The 16,954-nt window shown below is 37.8% G+C and overlaps 1 protein-coding gene across 9 annotated transcripts in view; it reads right to left on the bottom strand.

Annotated features, from left to right (window-relative positions):
- LOC106871129 (uncharacterized) overlaps positions 1-16,954 on the bottom strand; it is a 79,783-nt gene that overhangs the window by 53,148 nt on the left and 9,681 nt on the right. For 4 of the 9 annotated variants that reach the window (XR_008263652.1, XR_008263653.1, XR_008263654.1 and 1 more), the window contains exon 2: positions 5,336-5,518. The exons of 1 other annotated variant lie outside the window; for it this stretch is intronic. Coding sequence is in view for 1 of the 8 variants with exons in the window: in XM_052966182.1 (XP_052822142.1) it covers positions 5,368-5,518 (151 nt within the window). In the remaining 7 variants the exon portion in view is untranslated. The remainder of the gene's footprint in view (positions 1-5,335; positions 5,519-16,954) is intronic. 4 more of the 9 variants (XR_008263655.1, XR_008263650.1, XR_008263649.1 and 1 more) reach the window with 1 other exon arrangement.

The following is a 16,954-nucleotide window of genomic DNA, read 5'->3' as shown; positions in this document are numbered from 1 at the left end:
AAATTAGCAAAATGTGGAACCTGAAGACTAAAACAATACCTATTGTCATAGGTGCCCTGGGAATGGACAGCGAAACGGGCTGATTACTACCTAGCTCAGATACCAGGAAACCCCAAAATGGTTGAAGTTCAAAAGATAGTGCTCATGGGAACTGCCCATATCCTACGTAAAATACTGTCTATGTGATCTCAAATTTTAAAACAAACATAATTTTCTTATGGTTTCTTAACCATTCTCTATAACAACACTATGTACAAATCCAAATATATGGTACCCTAGGCATAACACCTACATGAACTTCTAACTTGTTGTCTCTTGAGGTCTCTGGGTGAGATTTGGATCCAACTTGTAAAATGCAAAGCAAAAGTCAAACATAAAATAATAATAATGATAATATTTTCAAATTTTGCCACAAGAGCAGCAATTTTGGTGAAGGGGATGAGTCAATTACATTGACATCAGTTCTCAACTGGTAATAATAATTATAATAATAATTATAGCAATGATAATAATAATAATAATAGTAATTATCATAATGATAATAATGATCCTTTCTACTGGAGGCACAAGGCCTCAGATTTTTGGGGTGGGAACAAGTCGATCATATCGACCCAGTGTTTAACTGGTACTTAATTTATCGACCCCGTTAGGATGAAAGGCAAAGTCGACCTCAGCGGAATTTGAATCCAGAACGTAGCGACCGGTGAAATACCGCTAAGCATTCCATCCAGCGCGCTAACGATTCTGCCAGCTCGCCGCCTTAATAATGATGATGATAATAATAATAATAATAATAATAATAATAATAATAATAATAATAATAATAATAATAATAATAATAATAATGATGATGATGATATGATGATGATGATGACGACGACGATGAGGGTGATTATAATGATGATGAGGATGGTTGATTTCGATGCACGAGTGTTTGAAGGAAAACAATATGTTAAATTAATCTGTAGGGATTTTAGCGATTGTTTCAACTTATCCTTATACCTAAAGATAGGTCTTCTTTTACCATAGAATCTGTACTTCCAAGTTATTTACTATACTTCCAAGATATTAAAATAATTATGATTGTCTATACTTTTCGAGAAAGGAATCGATTATACCTTCCAATTAAATGGTCGATTATACCTTCCGGGAAAAGTATCGATTATACTTTCCGGGAAAAGTATTGATTATATTTTCCGAGAAAAGAAGGCGATTGGGAATTAGCACAGTCACAGCTTTCATTGAAAATAACCGTGGAACATTTTTCCTATTTGCAGCAGGCAAATAACTGGATGTTAAAGCTGGTTCTGAAACCTCAAAGTGCCATAAAGCTAAGCTGCACTCAACGACGAAAGATGTGATAGACTTTCGGAAAATACTAGATGAACCAATACACGAACTGAAAAAGCAAAACAAATAAAAATTATAATCAAACAAACCAGCCTCCCGGCATGGCAGGGATTAGTTCCAAGGACAAAGTATTTTCAACGACTTGACAGGGCATCTCAATGCATACACTAATCAATATGCCGTGCATATAATATCCTTCACTTAAGGAATTTATGGGAACATAAATCACCACAAGTTGCACGGGATACTGAATGTATCAGACTGATCGGGAAATATAGGCTAACCGACCAGATATCATTGTGAAAAATCATGCGGTAAGGCTTGTCTTTTGATGGATGTTGCAGCCATAGCTAATAAAAACATTCTGAGAACATTTGAGAAATTGAGCAAATATAAGGACGTGGAGATGGAGATCAAAATAATTTGGCGTCTCAAAGCAAGAGCATTCTTTATTATTACTGAATCACTTAGAATGAAATCAAAAGAAGCAAACAAATATATGCACCCAACGTTCGAGGGCTGCTCATGGAAAAATCCTATAAAAAAAACATGGGTACCCTGACTTTTGGGGCAGGTGCCTTTTTTTGTTTCCTTTTTTCCAACTACAGGGGTATGCTCGGGGTAGTCCCGTTCACTCGTACTATTCTTGCCACTTTCACCCACCATTCAGCAAAGTGGCTAGAAGACAACACTTCCCTCTCTACCCTTATTTTCTTGTAACCGGGGCATGCTATGTCAATTAACATGCATGTTCTTTCTTTTTTATTCACCACAACAATGTCCGGTTTCCGATGTCTGATCAGGTGATTGCACTGAATCATTGCATCCCACAGGATTTTGCAGTTCTCATTCTCGGTGACTCCTTCTAGGGTTTTCTCATACTAAGTTTTTATTATTTGTAGGACGTGATTTCCGTAGAGCTCCAAATAGATCATTCTTGCAACATTGTCATGAAGGTTGTGGTCAATTAGGAGAGTAGACGTGACATCAATAGTAATTGGCGCCCTTGGAAGTATCAGCACTCAACTTCCAGCATTGCTGAAAAAGTGTGAAGGTAGAACATCTACAAAAACCAGCAGTACTTGGAACTGCAAGAATTCTTCGCAGGGTTCTTGGAGCATGACGAGTAAACAAGTGCTACCATAGTTTGCTGGCTGTGGACAGCTGACACATTCCATCATACCCAGCAAAATAAGCTGTGAGTTTTCATCACATAATAATAACAACAATAATGATAATAATAACAACGATGATGACAATCTATATACATAAATAGCAATTTCTGTCTGTTTGTGGCTGTGTGTGTGCATGTGTTTGTGAATTTGTTACTTTAACTCCTCCTAGACTATTCAACCAATCTTGATGAAACTTGATACGTGTGTGGTGCTTATGCCCATGCGGTCACTGACGCACTTAGAATTTCAAAACTATCGATAACTTTTAATCAGAATCGATTATTCAAAAATCAGTAGGACATTTCAATGCAAATTCTCATAGGAATGTTATTTTCTGCCATAACTTTTAACGTTTTCAAACGATTTTCTTGAAATTATATACACAGATGGAATATGCACTAAAGATGGGGTGAAACAAAGGAATTTTTACCTAGGCCACTCAAGCAAAGCATAAGATGATTTTTGATTAACTGATTAACGAAATTTGACCTAAATTGTTGTAGGGTTAAAATGGTCATCAATTATTTCAGCATTCTCAGGTTGCTGTAACATGTATTTTCTTAACACCTGCACTTAAAATAAATTATCAATTCTAAACGTTGCAACGTTGTGTGTTCAAACATGTAACATGCATTTTCTTAACAGCTGCATTTAAAATTGTCGGTTCTAACCGTTGCAATCGATATTTGATTCTCGCGATCAGTGGAACAAAACCCATGAAACACAGTCGTCAAATTAAATGCATGTGCACTTAAAATTTTCTCTTAGGTTGCAAGAGAATTTGCCCCCAAATGACGAAAATCGTTAATTTTATATGCTCCTTTTCCCTTCTCATAGCACCTTACGACTCTTATGACCGCCACGTTGTCACCTCTGCACTCCAGCCGTTTTTGTAAGTATAAAATCTCTTTTCTCTAAGTAAATTTTTGTTTACTTTTCAAACTTTTATGTTCTTTTTTTTTATACTACTCCTTTACAATTCCTTTCTTGATGTTTCCATTGACTATATATTTGCAGCTTTCCGCTCATCTGACTAAACGGTGGTCATTTTCCGATTTCACACGTATTTATTTGTATTATTGTTTCGTGAATGAATCTGCTTCGCTTTCTATTATCTGTCCTATGTCTTGATTTAATTTTTGTCTGAGAGAAATTAGGCATTGTAATGGGTACTGGGAATATCCCCGCTCCAGGGGATATTACTGAAATTCTTAACTGTCAAATTGTTTAGACCTTTTAGGTAATAAAACACAGTAGGTTCATTATTTAATCACAACTAAATATATTTAAATACAAACGTTTCAGTTTCTCAGAATAGAGAAACGTGAATTTTCTTGGAATTACGTTTAATCATCAAAATTTTCCATTCGCATTTTTATGCAAAAAACCGGAGATATTCAACACCTCAAAGATAAGCTATGAGTTGAGTAGGCAGTCAGATCCTGTTGTTCTTGAATTCATGATGCGTATTAAATGATATCAATGAAGTAAATACTTCTGTTGAGAAGGACATATAATTTACTAGTTAGGATGGTCCATCCAGGGCCATTGTAACGAGTTTTTACTTCTAGACTTGCAACGTCGGAACTGACTGCGACTAAATAGCACAACCACCGACATCGACAACTGACTCACAAGGGAGCCTTCTACACGTTCGTTCGAACTATTAGAAAGGAGAGTCTAACCTCCTTCAAGTCTCATTCTGCGGAGTCTAGGAAAAAACATTACCATCAATATAAACAACAACCAAGAAACCCTTACTTTGTTACTCGATATGCTAGATATAGTAGCCAAATCAGCCTTAGACCACACCTTGCTTCTTAGTCAAGAGTACACTAGATAATGCAGTCATAAGTTCTTTGCATACAAGAAAAAAGAATAGGACGGTTATGGTTGGAATGTCTTTGATCATAGACTTTTTTTCTCAGACTTGATCTGGGGCTAACCTGCCCCTCCCAGCTACAACAATAGTAACAGTAACAGGATCATCAACAAGAGCTTTTATGTGGTCACTCGAATAGCTAGTATTAGTTGTAAAATCTCCCTTTATTTTTGACACTCTAATCTTGAAAAAAGAAAATACATGTTTACATATTGTAAACTAGAATATTCGATGTCTGAAAACAGGACGAGATATTCATAGTCGAGGTGTGTTTCATCATATCTCTACTCTATTAGGGTTGGTTTGGGGGTCAATTAACAACGAAAATTCCTCGAGCTAAAGAGCAAACCATTACGCGTCTACACGATTGTTAGAAATATCATCCAAATTTTCCCCAAACCAGACACAAATATCTCAAATAAGGAAAGACGCACTGGATAGTGTTGTCTTAGAAGCAGTATGTGTTCGCCAGAAGAGATCAGCAATGTTAGTGAGGTCTAGTAATTGAAGTGATCGGGATGGTTATAATTGCATGCTGTTCATGTTTAGTATAGTGGTGGTTAGAGGCAATGTTTCCGTGATAAGTGCAGTAATTATTTACTTTTGTTGTGGAAGCTGACAAGACTGGCATGACTCCACTTGTTGATGTCTTCAAAGTAATTGCTTATGAGATTCGTGGCAAATTAGTGAGAATAATACTGAATGCGAAAGGTTAGGAAGAAATGAAGGTTGGCATAATCTGTGAAAGATTAGACGTTATTGGAGCAAACGGAAGAGTGTATAGGGAAAGAAAAAAATCACTGGAGCAAAACTTCTGGAACCTCCATGAGATGATAACGTATGAATCAGAGAAAACTCTGCTAGCACGTGTCACGAAAGCACGACAAGACAGGAAGAAAACAATCCAAGGAAGGTGGAGAGTACTCACTGGCAGGTAGTCCTGGCAGGGATTTCACATACCTGATACAGTACCGTAGGTTGTTAATGACTGCACCATTAGTTTTGAAATGATGGAAGCAAGTGTGTTTGGACAATAGCAAACAGGATCATAGGAACACTTTCTTGGTTGTGACACACACTGTAGTGTATTTCCATAATTTGGGATATATTCCTGAAGAGAGAAAGAGAGTGAAGTGTTTAATGAGTACAAAGGATAAGTTTTTTGACTTCAGTTTTGGAAGGTAATGCAAAGGACATCGTTAGGGGCTATGTAATTATTTGTTTGAAGTAACCAGAGGTGCTCGCGAATATGCGTGTGAATGAGTGTGTGAGTGTACGAGATGAAGGAATATATTTTGCAAAGATTTGCCAAGTACGTGTATTGTGAGATTGGATACAAAGCGGACGTTGAATATAGACGTTTTTTTTCCGCTGGAGCACTGCTCATAGAACCACCATGGTTGAGAAGTGAAAGAGATGAGGATTGAACGAAAGAGAAGGAAGAGATGGACTGGCTACATTTTGGAAAGTGGGGATACTTGAGGAATGTGTAATGCATGGAAGTATCCTTCATGTCCAAAATGATGGTGTAGCAAAATTGTAGTTTGTAAGATTGGTTGGTTTCCGCTAAGCGTTGAAAGCCTTGGTTTTACCTAAACTGCTGCAGGGCAGTTGGAGGGCTGGGGCTGATTGTGAGTTTTAATAGAATTTTGCAATTATACTTTTTTCTATCGAATACGTGGATGCTATACACTCAATGATTAATCTCCTAAGTATTTCATGTTCATAAATAATGGAATTATTTCTGAAGGTGGCTTAGTGGTTAGGGTGTTGAGTATAGGATCATAAGGCCATGGATTCAATGCCTAGACCGAGCAGCGCGTTGTGTCCTTGAGCAAGATACTTCATTTCATGCTGCTCGGACCTTATGAGTATCGGCCTAGTGCTGGTGCAACCCTGTCTCTCCTGCTGTGATATACTGGCTGTCCTTCTGGGTTAGAGTGGTAGGATCGAAAGAGTATCGGGGTCAGCTCGAGGTAGCACAGGTGCCTCAAACTATTAGCGAAAGTATGGTACATGCTATCAAGTCATACTCGCTAGAGAGTGGTAGCTGTTGAAACTATCTTTGGGCAAATTCAGTGAGAGTCAAGAGAAAAGGCGCAGGCACAAATCAATGATATTTATGCATTTTTATGCAAATAAGGTCTTACTCACAGTCACCGTGTTATTGCACAACAAGAATATGTAAGAGGTGACGGATCATAAGAAACTTGAGAACTCCAAACGCAATCTACCTGTCCTATCTTGCTCGCCAAATATCGCTTTAATATAGGTGTTCATCTTGTGTTACGAAGGTGAAGTTAACGCAGAAACCGTGATCTCTACTTCATTTATGAAAGGAAAACAATATACATCCTCAGAGTTTGTCAATCAAATTTGTGATTTGATACACATATGCGTATATACGTACATTCGTATGTATGTATGTATGTATGTATGTATGTATGCTACACACCATACTAATCATATCTGTTAGGCATGTGGAAGGGAGTGTAATTCGGCGGGAGGACTTAAACGACATGCAAAGGTACATGAAGCCCAGTTACAAGTACAGCCGGCTATCGTTGGTAAAGGTTTTAACTGCCAATTCTGTACAAGACATTGTAGGTCTTTAGCTGGGCTAAAAAGTCACGTTAAGCCTCGTGCAATGGCCATACTCGATAATGAGGGGGCAGCCATCATGTATGTATGTATGTATGTATGTATGTATGTATGTTTGCATGTATGTATGTATGTGTGCATGTATGTATTTCTAGGTCTTTGTGCAAATTTGTTGATACATAACCTAATACACCAATGATGATAAGTACAAATGAGAATTTATAGTCAGAGTACAAGAGCACTAATTCACCATAGATGTTCTCTTTTACCTGGGTTTTTGATTGTATATTTACATCCGCTGGGCAGCTGACCTCTACAACAGCGGATGATTTTGTCCCCTGTCCCACAGAACAATATCAGATCTATTATTTTTGCACCGAATTGATGGTTTTTGTTGGAGGTATTCCACCAGTATTTCTTGTTTTTTAAAGGTGTGAATACTTGTGGGCACCGACATGTCTTTGATGTATACGCCAAGGCAGTCTTTCCTGCGTATAACATTGTAAATAGTCTTTGCAACTATATCATGTCTCAGGAGCAGGTAGTATCTCTATACATTCTGGAGCAGCTACTGATGATGTGGGCGATATCAACCACGCTGATATAGCACAACATTTTTTAAATCACAATGTGAGGGTTTGGTGGTATCTTTGTCCTTGTTTATCAGGTATTCAATAGTTATCTCCTGTTCTTGGATAGCGAAAGCATATCCTTCTAGGTATGTAATGTATATATTGCAGATCCAGGAGAAAATACTCTTCCCGTTAATGCTGTTGTTGCCCTCTAGCTTATGGGATATGTACCCATGCATTGCCTTGTGCTGGTATGATGCCTGCTTCTCTTCCAAGTTTGTGTAGGTAGGTCAATCCAGGCTCCTTTGGGTCGCATGAAGCAGCTGTATTCTTAAAGTACCAGTACAGTAGCTCTTCTTTTACTCTGAAGATGTTGTTACCATCACTTTTAGGAATGCATGGAATGCATACATTTCTTTCTTTACTATTCAGCAGGTGTTATCTTGAGCGATACAATGCGATATTCAAAGGCTGTTTGGATTGACCTTATGCCTCTACCGAAATCGCTTCGTCTCACATTAATCCCAAGTTTAACGTAACATTTCACGTTGGCTCTCTGTTCCAACTTACTGTCCATGACAAAAATAGTAGACTACAGCATACACGTGATCACAAAATCCCAAATTTCACAACTTGTGAAGTAAACACAGTAATGTCACTCGGCACACTATCTCATGAAGGTCACTTCCAGCTCTCATTGCACACGCAACCGTGAGCTGCCATCTGTTGGCATGCTACAGATCTAGTTCGGGGACTTTTTGATACCACCTCGAATTATCTCATTTTGAATGTGCTCTCTTAGTGATGTTTCTGGCATGGATCTTTCCATGACCCTTTGCGTCGTAATCAATCGCTGTTTTATCCTCTTTGTAGTAGTCCACATCTCACCGCGCAGGTAGGACGGTGCTATTAAAGAGTCTGGTACGTATGGCATTGTCTAGCTTTGTTTGAAGCGCATCCTTTAAGTTAAATGCGTTCCATCCTGCGCTTATTTCAGTATCTATATCTCGGCGTATATTCACAGTGTACTCTAAGTAGACGTACTCCTTTATTTCCTCGATTTCATCGCTTCCCACCGCTATTCGGCCTTGTGCTAGGTCTTCCGACCGCATATATTTTATTTTCGTGAGTTACTTTTAAGACTTACAACTAAGCTCTGAGTTTTCAGCTCTGTCAGCATGGTCTGCAGCTGGTCTGTGGTTTCAACGACGAGTACAATGTCATCTACAAATCGGAGGTGTGTTAGTTGCTCGCCCCATATGCCTTTTGTCTCACTTAACTTGTTTGCAAAGGCCATAGTTGCCAGGCTATCGAAACACCCCGACGACCAACAGCAGAGGTTTCCGTAAGAATTATATTACAATAAATCACATACTCACTCTAACACCACTCACACTACGAATGAACAAACACAAGCTTCCTCTGTGTATCGCTTTTATTGATTACGAAAAGGCCTTCGATAGCGCCGAAATGAACAGTATTGAAATCTCGGGAAATTCAAGGTGTCGATGCGCAATACATCAAACTCTGGATACTCAACGGATTACCAGTATTATATTACCAGTAAAGGTCTCAGTTAAGAAGGGTGTCAAGGAAGGAGATACCATACTGCCAAAGCTCTTTACTGCATGTCTAGAAATGGTCATCAGGTGCATCACTCAGTCCGGGAATCGAACTTATGATTTTACGATCATAAGCTCAACACCCTAATCACCAAATCATGTTCAGGGATAATCCCATATAGCTAAGTACATTAAATGTTTAAGAAATTAATCATTGAATATCTAATATATAGATACCCAGTGGAAAATAAAGTGGCATAGCTGCAAAGTTCAAAAAAAGAACGTTGAATTCTTTGTAGAAAATTTCGCAATATTTGAAAATTTGATCGCTTATGGTAGAAATGATTTCAGTCCCTTGTTCGCACGTCTTTATTGACGCCAGGTCCTACGAATCTGCTGGCCAAAGTTTCAACTTCTGTAAACACGATGACGAACTTTTGGAGAGGAATTGCGTCAGGTATTGTAGAAAATCGTTCGATACGTTGCATAAAACTACTGCGTTGAATAGCGTGATTGGTCGAACATCCAGACTATATACAATTGCTATTATTTCGATCCACTACTAAAACAGCAAAGTCTGTTGTGTTAGTGAAAACTAGTTTCTTGATGCGAACTAATTAAGGCATCGGCAACTGTGTCCTTGGTTTTGAACGTGTAAAGTCATCGGCATGAAGCAGTGGCATTATGAAAAAGTAATGAATTTCATGGTGAGGATATTTACTGGAGTTCGAAGACAGAACATATGTGAGGTATTTGTGGTTTGTATAGATGATAAAATCTCTTCTTTCTAACATGTGGTGGAAATAACATGAGTCAGTGTATTCGTAATTCGCCTTAAGTTTTCGGTTAAAGCGGCGTGAAAAATATGGTTGTAAATCTAATTTTAACTTTCCTGATGGAAACATTTCTTCAACACGGTTAAGGAAAAAAGCGAAATAAGTTTATCATGCCTATAAAACTCTGCAATTGTGCCTTGCATATAGAAAAAAAGGTTTTTTTAATTGCACTATTTTTCATGGGAATCAATGAAATTCTGCACAATATCTTGGGAAAAACGCCAAAATATAAAAAAAGAAGACCACATTTAAATGAGATTTATAGCACGTAAGCATTTTTGAAAAGTCGTTTGAATGCCGTTAGAAGATATTGAATGCTACTGTTCTCATTGCAGTTTGCTATCAAAAGATCGTCTATGTGTGCATATATATGCAAAAGACTGCGAAATTCGTGATAATTTAAATGTTTGCGTGGACTTAAATATGAATGAATTTATAACACTACAGAACAAATAAAAGGGCATTATTACAACAGTTTTCTAACAGATATTTGAAAAACAGTTTCAATGACAATATAATTTCCATGCTGTGATGATGAAAAATCACGAAACGGTAGAATTGATATAATTTATTTTGAGTGATACTAATTCATAATGTTTAAACTAATGACGTATATTAGCTACTAAGAGATTTAGATACCTTATGTAGCGATAAATTTCAGCAGATCTCTGAGTACTTTATGATTTTGAACTCGAGCAAGTGTTTAATGGTTAGCTTTCGTAGAGCTATTTCTTAAATATTGGGAAAATTAAGTTGTTTGGATGTGTCGTGAGTCATTGAATTGTTTATTTATTTAAAAGGTAGCTTAATTTTAGTAGGGTGCAAAAAAGAAAAAAAAGAAAAAAACATTCTCTACGTAATTGTGCGTAGGGAGTGGTTTCTGAAGAAGTTGTATATGATAAATAAATTGTTCTGTTAGGTTTTGATAGACTAATGATATTCGGTTCTAACATAATTTCCTGACTATTCCAAAGTTAGACTGGGCTCTGCAAAATGACTGTGTCTAAATTTGGAAAGTTCGGTTGTTATAAATTTTGCTGAACTTAAGTATGCCAGTAAAAGTTTATAATTCGTCTCACACGTTAAAGAAGTCAATACTATGTTAAATATTTAGTAAGATAGTTTTGGGTTTTTTAATTGCTGAGTCTGAAGGAAGAAGAAGTGTCTGTGACTTTTGCAGGCTCTCCTTGACCACTGAACTTGATGCTGCTAATTTTAATTTTAAACTGCTGCAGATCAACACCTGCAAGAAACCCATGGGCAGAGAGAGATGATTCCAGAGAACTGATTTCTGAGTAGGAAGAGCTAGAAATTGGTTTAATACGTACCCGGGATGATGGTGGTGGTGCTAGGATGCAACAGGGGTGAGTGACAAGAGGTGGAGAAACGAGCAGGTTGAGGTACCTGATTAGTAGAGATATGAGAACAACAAGATCTGAGGAGCAGAGAACATAAATGTAGAGATAAAAAAAGACGAAGAGAGGAGATAGCACATCTGTAGGCCAGAAAACAGGAAACAAATGATTCCTTATGAAGATACTTATACAGTACTTTCGTTCAGCATCGCAGAGAGTAAATAAGTAAGGTGTCAATCTCCTAGGTTAAAGTGTATGCGTTTATATCCATAATTAGTGCTAAAGATATCTTGCTAATAGATGAAAAAGAATGAAAAGAAAGTGACTGGCACTTGACTAGTTTTGAGACCTGAGATCATATTCTGCATTGGTTTTGTTTTATAGGGAGAATAAAAATCCTTAAGAAATACTCTTCGCCATACAACCATATTGTTTAATGCTAATCATCTCCTATAGGATGAGGCAAAGTTGTGGACGAGAGGGTCTCAAATTGTGCACCACATAGTACGGGTACAAACAAAGTTTGCATCGACGGCTCCCGTTGAATTATGGTCAAAGCTGTTCCAGGATCTTCCATTAAATTCTGTATAGCATTCTCTATTCTTTTAAATGCCATATGTATTTGGCTAAACACGTAACGTTGTGCTTCTCTGAGATCGTAAAAGAGGATCAGTGATAATTTAGATGCAGCTTAAAGGGACTCTCGGAGTTGCATCAGTCGCCAAATGGGCATTCCCTGTTAACCCTACGTGAGCATCCTACTTCTGTACGGGGTCTAGGGGTGGCGTTCACTAAAATCTTTTTAACACTGGGCGCATAGCTGAATGAGACCCCTAAGTTTTGTGTATTAAATAATCATCCATACCTATGGGAGTGTGTGAAATGCTTGTTTACTAAACTAAAAAAGATCCTTATGCAAGTTTTAACGTTGAGTGGGAAGGGTGGGGCAAACCAAATGACCTTACAGTAACACTTTCTTTTGTGAGTGTTAGATCCTGGTATAACCACGCTTGCTGCCAGAGCCTTGCTCTAATAGGAGGTCACAGCGTTGAAAATCTCCATGAAAGTGATAACAGTAGTTGCACAAAAAAATAGGTTAGCCATAAAGAACCATATTTGAGTATAAAAATAAAGGATTTCTCTCGGTGTTGTCTAATTTCGATTAAATTGAACTGATAGGTTTTGACTGGTTAAAGATATTATATTCAAACATGACTTTCGTTCCCTTTATTCCAAAAATGGACCATGAAGAAATCTTGAGTGCAAATTTGAAAAATTTAGCTGCAATATGTTCTGTGTTTCTAATTGTGATAAACTCAATTAATATTTTGTATTGGGAGAATATATTGCTTAAGTGGTTCAGTTTGTTAGTAACAATATCATAAAGGATTAGAAGTAGCAGGACACATTCCTAAGTCGTACTGAAACCACATTGTATTGGTTTAGGTTTATAATACAAGGACACACTCACACATACACACGCGCATACATATGCACATACACATATACACATATCATTAAACATTAATGTAGCGCCTTTTTGCTTATATAGTTGACATGTCAATATTATTTCATTGATGTATCTCTTATATTTATTATATGAATATATTTCTTAGCCAGTTGAAAATCACTAAGGTGAGTGTTATGTGTTACCAAGAGATGTGACCTGAATACAATTTGTAGTCTGCTGCTGTGACCAGACGCCTATATGAATTAAGTTCAACCGAAACAACGCTTCGGAACCAGTGGAAATCGTGGGGACTCGTGTATTTTTGACAAACTTCCCTGCTCAATCTCTTACTCCCCCCTACTTTTAGGGATCCGAAAGTAGTCGTGTTCCGCCGTGCTTGGTTTCTCTCGGAGACGCTGACTGTAACAAACTTATAAAAATAGTTGGCAGGGACTATTAATTTAACAAGTTGAATTCTATTGTTGCTGTTTAACTCTAGTCAGTCCTATTCTACTTGACTTATAACCATTGTGTGTTTTCACTGACATAAATGTCATATCTTCTTATCTTAGTGAATCTATGCATTTTAAGACGGGGATTTGGATGGTATATCTAGCAGGTTGAATGGCTGCATATATATTTCTCCAATGGATCGATGCTAATAGTTTTAGCGGTGGTTATGGTGTTAATTGTTGTTTAGCTCTAGTAGTAACCCCGATTAAGTTGAATTAGGATGAAAATCACTCTGGCCATGACCATCCCGTATATTTCTTGGTACCATGTACCTAAAATTAGATTTCCCAACTTTTGATATATCTTGGTAAGACAGTAAGGTTGGATACAAGGGAAATTTAGTTAGTATTTCTAGCAAGTCGGACGAGTACATAAAGCTTCCTGTAGAAGCATTGATGGATAATGGTGGAGGTAGAGACTATGAAGAGTGAAATCATTGATATAATATCATTATCAAGTTCTGGCACAGCTGTTTTGGTGTAACCGTTTGGTGACGCTGACGCCGACGCTGACGCCGACGCCGACGCCGACGCCGACGCTGACGCCGACGCTGACGCCGACGCTGACGCCGACGCCGACGCCGACGCCGACGCCGATGCTGACGTGTTTCATACCAGACATTTCAATGCTTCTCCCTTTTCAATGTTTCTCTGGTTCTCCCCCTCTCTCTCACTCATCCCGTCTCTCTCTCCTTGTTTATGTGTGAGAGAGCATATTTCTCAATGTGAATAATCGAGGGAAGTGTTTATGTCAATCGTGTTTAATTACTAAATTGTAATGTCACTATCACCTCTCTCTTTCGGTCTGTATTTGCATATTTATGCGCTCTGCACACACGCATGTGTATGTGTGTGTGTGTGTGTGTGTGTGTGTGTGTGTGTGTGTGTGTGTGTGAGTGCTTGTCACCTAAGCAGTCTGAATTTCCAGTCAACGTCCAGATAGCAGCACCCAACCGTTACATTCCTGATAATGGTTTTATCATAGTTGTTGTTTAGACCCCTGTGAACCTCCTGACTGAACAGACCTGCGATTAAAAACGGTCTGGCTAATTGTAATTACCCCACCTTTTATTCAGACATTTGTCTAAATAAACTGCACCAGGAAATGGAATCCAAGGTTTTGAGGTGTATAGAATCATCTCATATCCACTGTTGTTCCTAGGTCTACTCTGACTCGGAGTATTAGTACCTGTCAGGGTCCTAGCTATAGGTTAATTAGCATGTTATGGAAGAAATTCAAACACAAACCCTCACTGCCGTGTGAGTTCCACGGTAAAGAAAGAAGCTCGGGAAGTTAACCTCGACAATCCAGGAGTGGAGTCCGTCAGGCGGTCCAGTGCTCTCTTTGGTATTCTTCTGGAAATTCTAGGAAAGGCTGAGCCCTCTAGACCTCACCTAAGAAGAGATCACTTCAATGTAGAACTTACAACTTGCTGGTTTCCACAACGATTACACTAGACAACGAAATTTTGGTTACTTTTAGACAAAATGGTGCTCATAGGTAATTTGGGAGAGCTGATTCCGAATCTGCAATCATTTTTGCTCTAGCATGTCAGGTTTTTGCGCTATCATTATTATACTGCTATCAAAATTACAATAATGTGAAAATTCATGACAAATAAAATGAATGTTATGTGAAGCGTAAATTACTGTTATTTGGTATAAGAACAATAGCAACTAGATGGATAAGTAGCTCCAAAATTAATACAACACAAAACAAAAGTGTAAAGTGAATATTATTAATTTTATGTTTTTCAAAAATAGCTTTGGCGTCCTCTTTTTACACTTATGTTGCATGTCCATTTCTCGTTTTAAAAACCAGCAGTAGTCCGTTAGCATGTTTGGTGTAAGTCTGCCACTGTAGCAGCTTTCTACCACTTTTATTTCTTGATGAAATCGTTCACCATGCTCATCACTGGAACGGTACTGATCCGCACATAGATGTCTTGGACTGTATCTTGAGAAGGTTACCCGTCTAGTTACTATTAAATACTAACAGACATACTCCATCCCTGGTCTACAGGCATACTATATTCTCTTTGTCTTACTTCACGGAGCAGGCATGTCCAGTACCTCTCCATTCAAGAAACCCCGACTTATTCTTTCTATCTCGCGTCATCATGGTTACATTCAACTTCACCTCCAACGTTGCACTAACAACTATATTCAGTCTTTGCCAGTACAGAGCCTCTAGAATCTTCTCCCTGCTCACGACTTTTCTACCGATGTTGACTTGCAACAATTTAAACAGAAGATTAACGACATCAAGCTCAGTGGACTTATAAAAGTCATAGATACTGCCCTATTTCTTCCAGACTCAGCGAGTACAAAAATATCAGCAATAAAAATCACTCCGTGACTCTGGTTCAAACTTTCCTAGCCTCACCCGTTTATATTCATCTACTACCAATACAAACAAACTTTTCCGATGACCTACAAATGTTTAACTAACTGTTTCTCAAATCATCTCTCTCCGAATTAAATTCCTCTTGGTTCTCGGTCTCCTTACCAGAAACCGAAACATTTGCAATAGTATCATCATTTGCTCCTAGCCTCATGGACAGACATCATTCCAAATATTTATCTTTCTCCTTGTCTCTGCAGGAATTGGACAGTCTGACCATCACATAATCAAAGGTATCTAGCACATATCTACATACTACAAAACATCCTACCTTTCGAAACGTATATAAGTCCTCTAAGAAATCGGAGGTCCGTTAGTTTTATGATAGCTTGGCAGGAAATGCACTTCACACCTGACTCTTCGCAGAACGAATTTGGTTGTCTTTCTCAAACAAATGTCAGTTTCAAAATGTCAGTACCTATTTCGTCTCACATAAAACGAACTTATAAAACATACAAACTTCACATCATGACGTTTGCTGACACAGACCACGATCAAATTCCGCAAATTCTAATTTTTGATTTCTCTAAGACAGTTGAGCAGGTGATCGAAATCATCAATTATCTATTCACGCATCTCATACAACCAAATTTAATACACCCAAATATTTAAAGTGGTTTACATGTAATTGTACTGTAGTAGTACAGGCAAAGAACGCCATCTACACCACCTACAAAACTCACTCACCTATTCCACATGGGTGAATTTTGACAACTATCGTAAATCATGCTAGGCAATCACCCGAAGAGAAACAAAAATGTTGTGCATTGTACAAATGCATATCCTAAGTATGCAAATTAACTGGAGAAATAAATTTTAATCTTTCGAAATGGTCTCTCCTTTTCTTTGAGAGTCACTAAAAAGTGCGGTTAGGCTTTTTTTTTCCTAAACTAAATAAGAAGAAATTTTCAATTAAGATTTATTTTGTATACAATCTATATATATAAAAATGAGAATGTGTGTCTGTCTGTCTGTCTGTCTGTCTGTCTGTCTGTGTGAATCCCTAAAAATCGAGAACTACGCAACCAATTTCATTCAAATTTTACAGATGCCTTACTTAGGGTTCCAGTTGTGTTTTAGTCAAAAAAATTTTTTAACTTCTTGCAGAGTTCGAGCCCACGGCAACATAATATCTCCTCCACTATTTAAGTATTACGTGTCAAAAGTGAAACAAAAACACTCATGTCAAATACTTTCACTTTAAAAATGAAACTATTCCACTAACTGAAACAATCACATTTCGATACTGTAATGA

Source organism: Octopus bimaculoides, chromosome 1 (genome assembly GCF_001194135.2).
Source record: "Octopus bimaculoides isolate UCB-OBI-ISO-001 chromosome 1, ASM119413v2, whole genome shotgun sequence".
NCBI classification, from domain to species: Eukaryota; Metazoa; Mollusca; class Cephalopoda; order Octopoda; family Octopodidae; genus Octopus; species Octopus bimaculoides.
The sequence above is the reverse complement of the archived record's forward strand: the minus strand, read 5'-3'. Positions and strand labels throughout refer to the sequence as shown.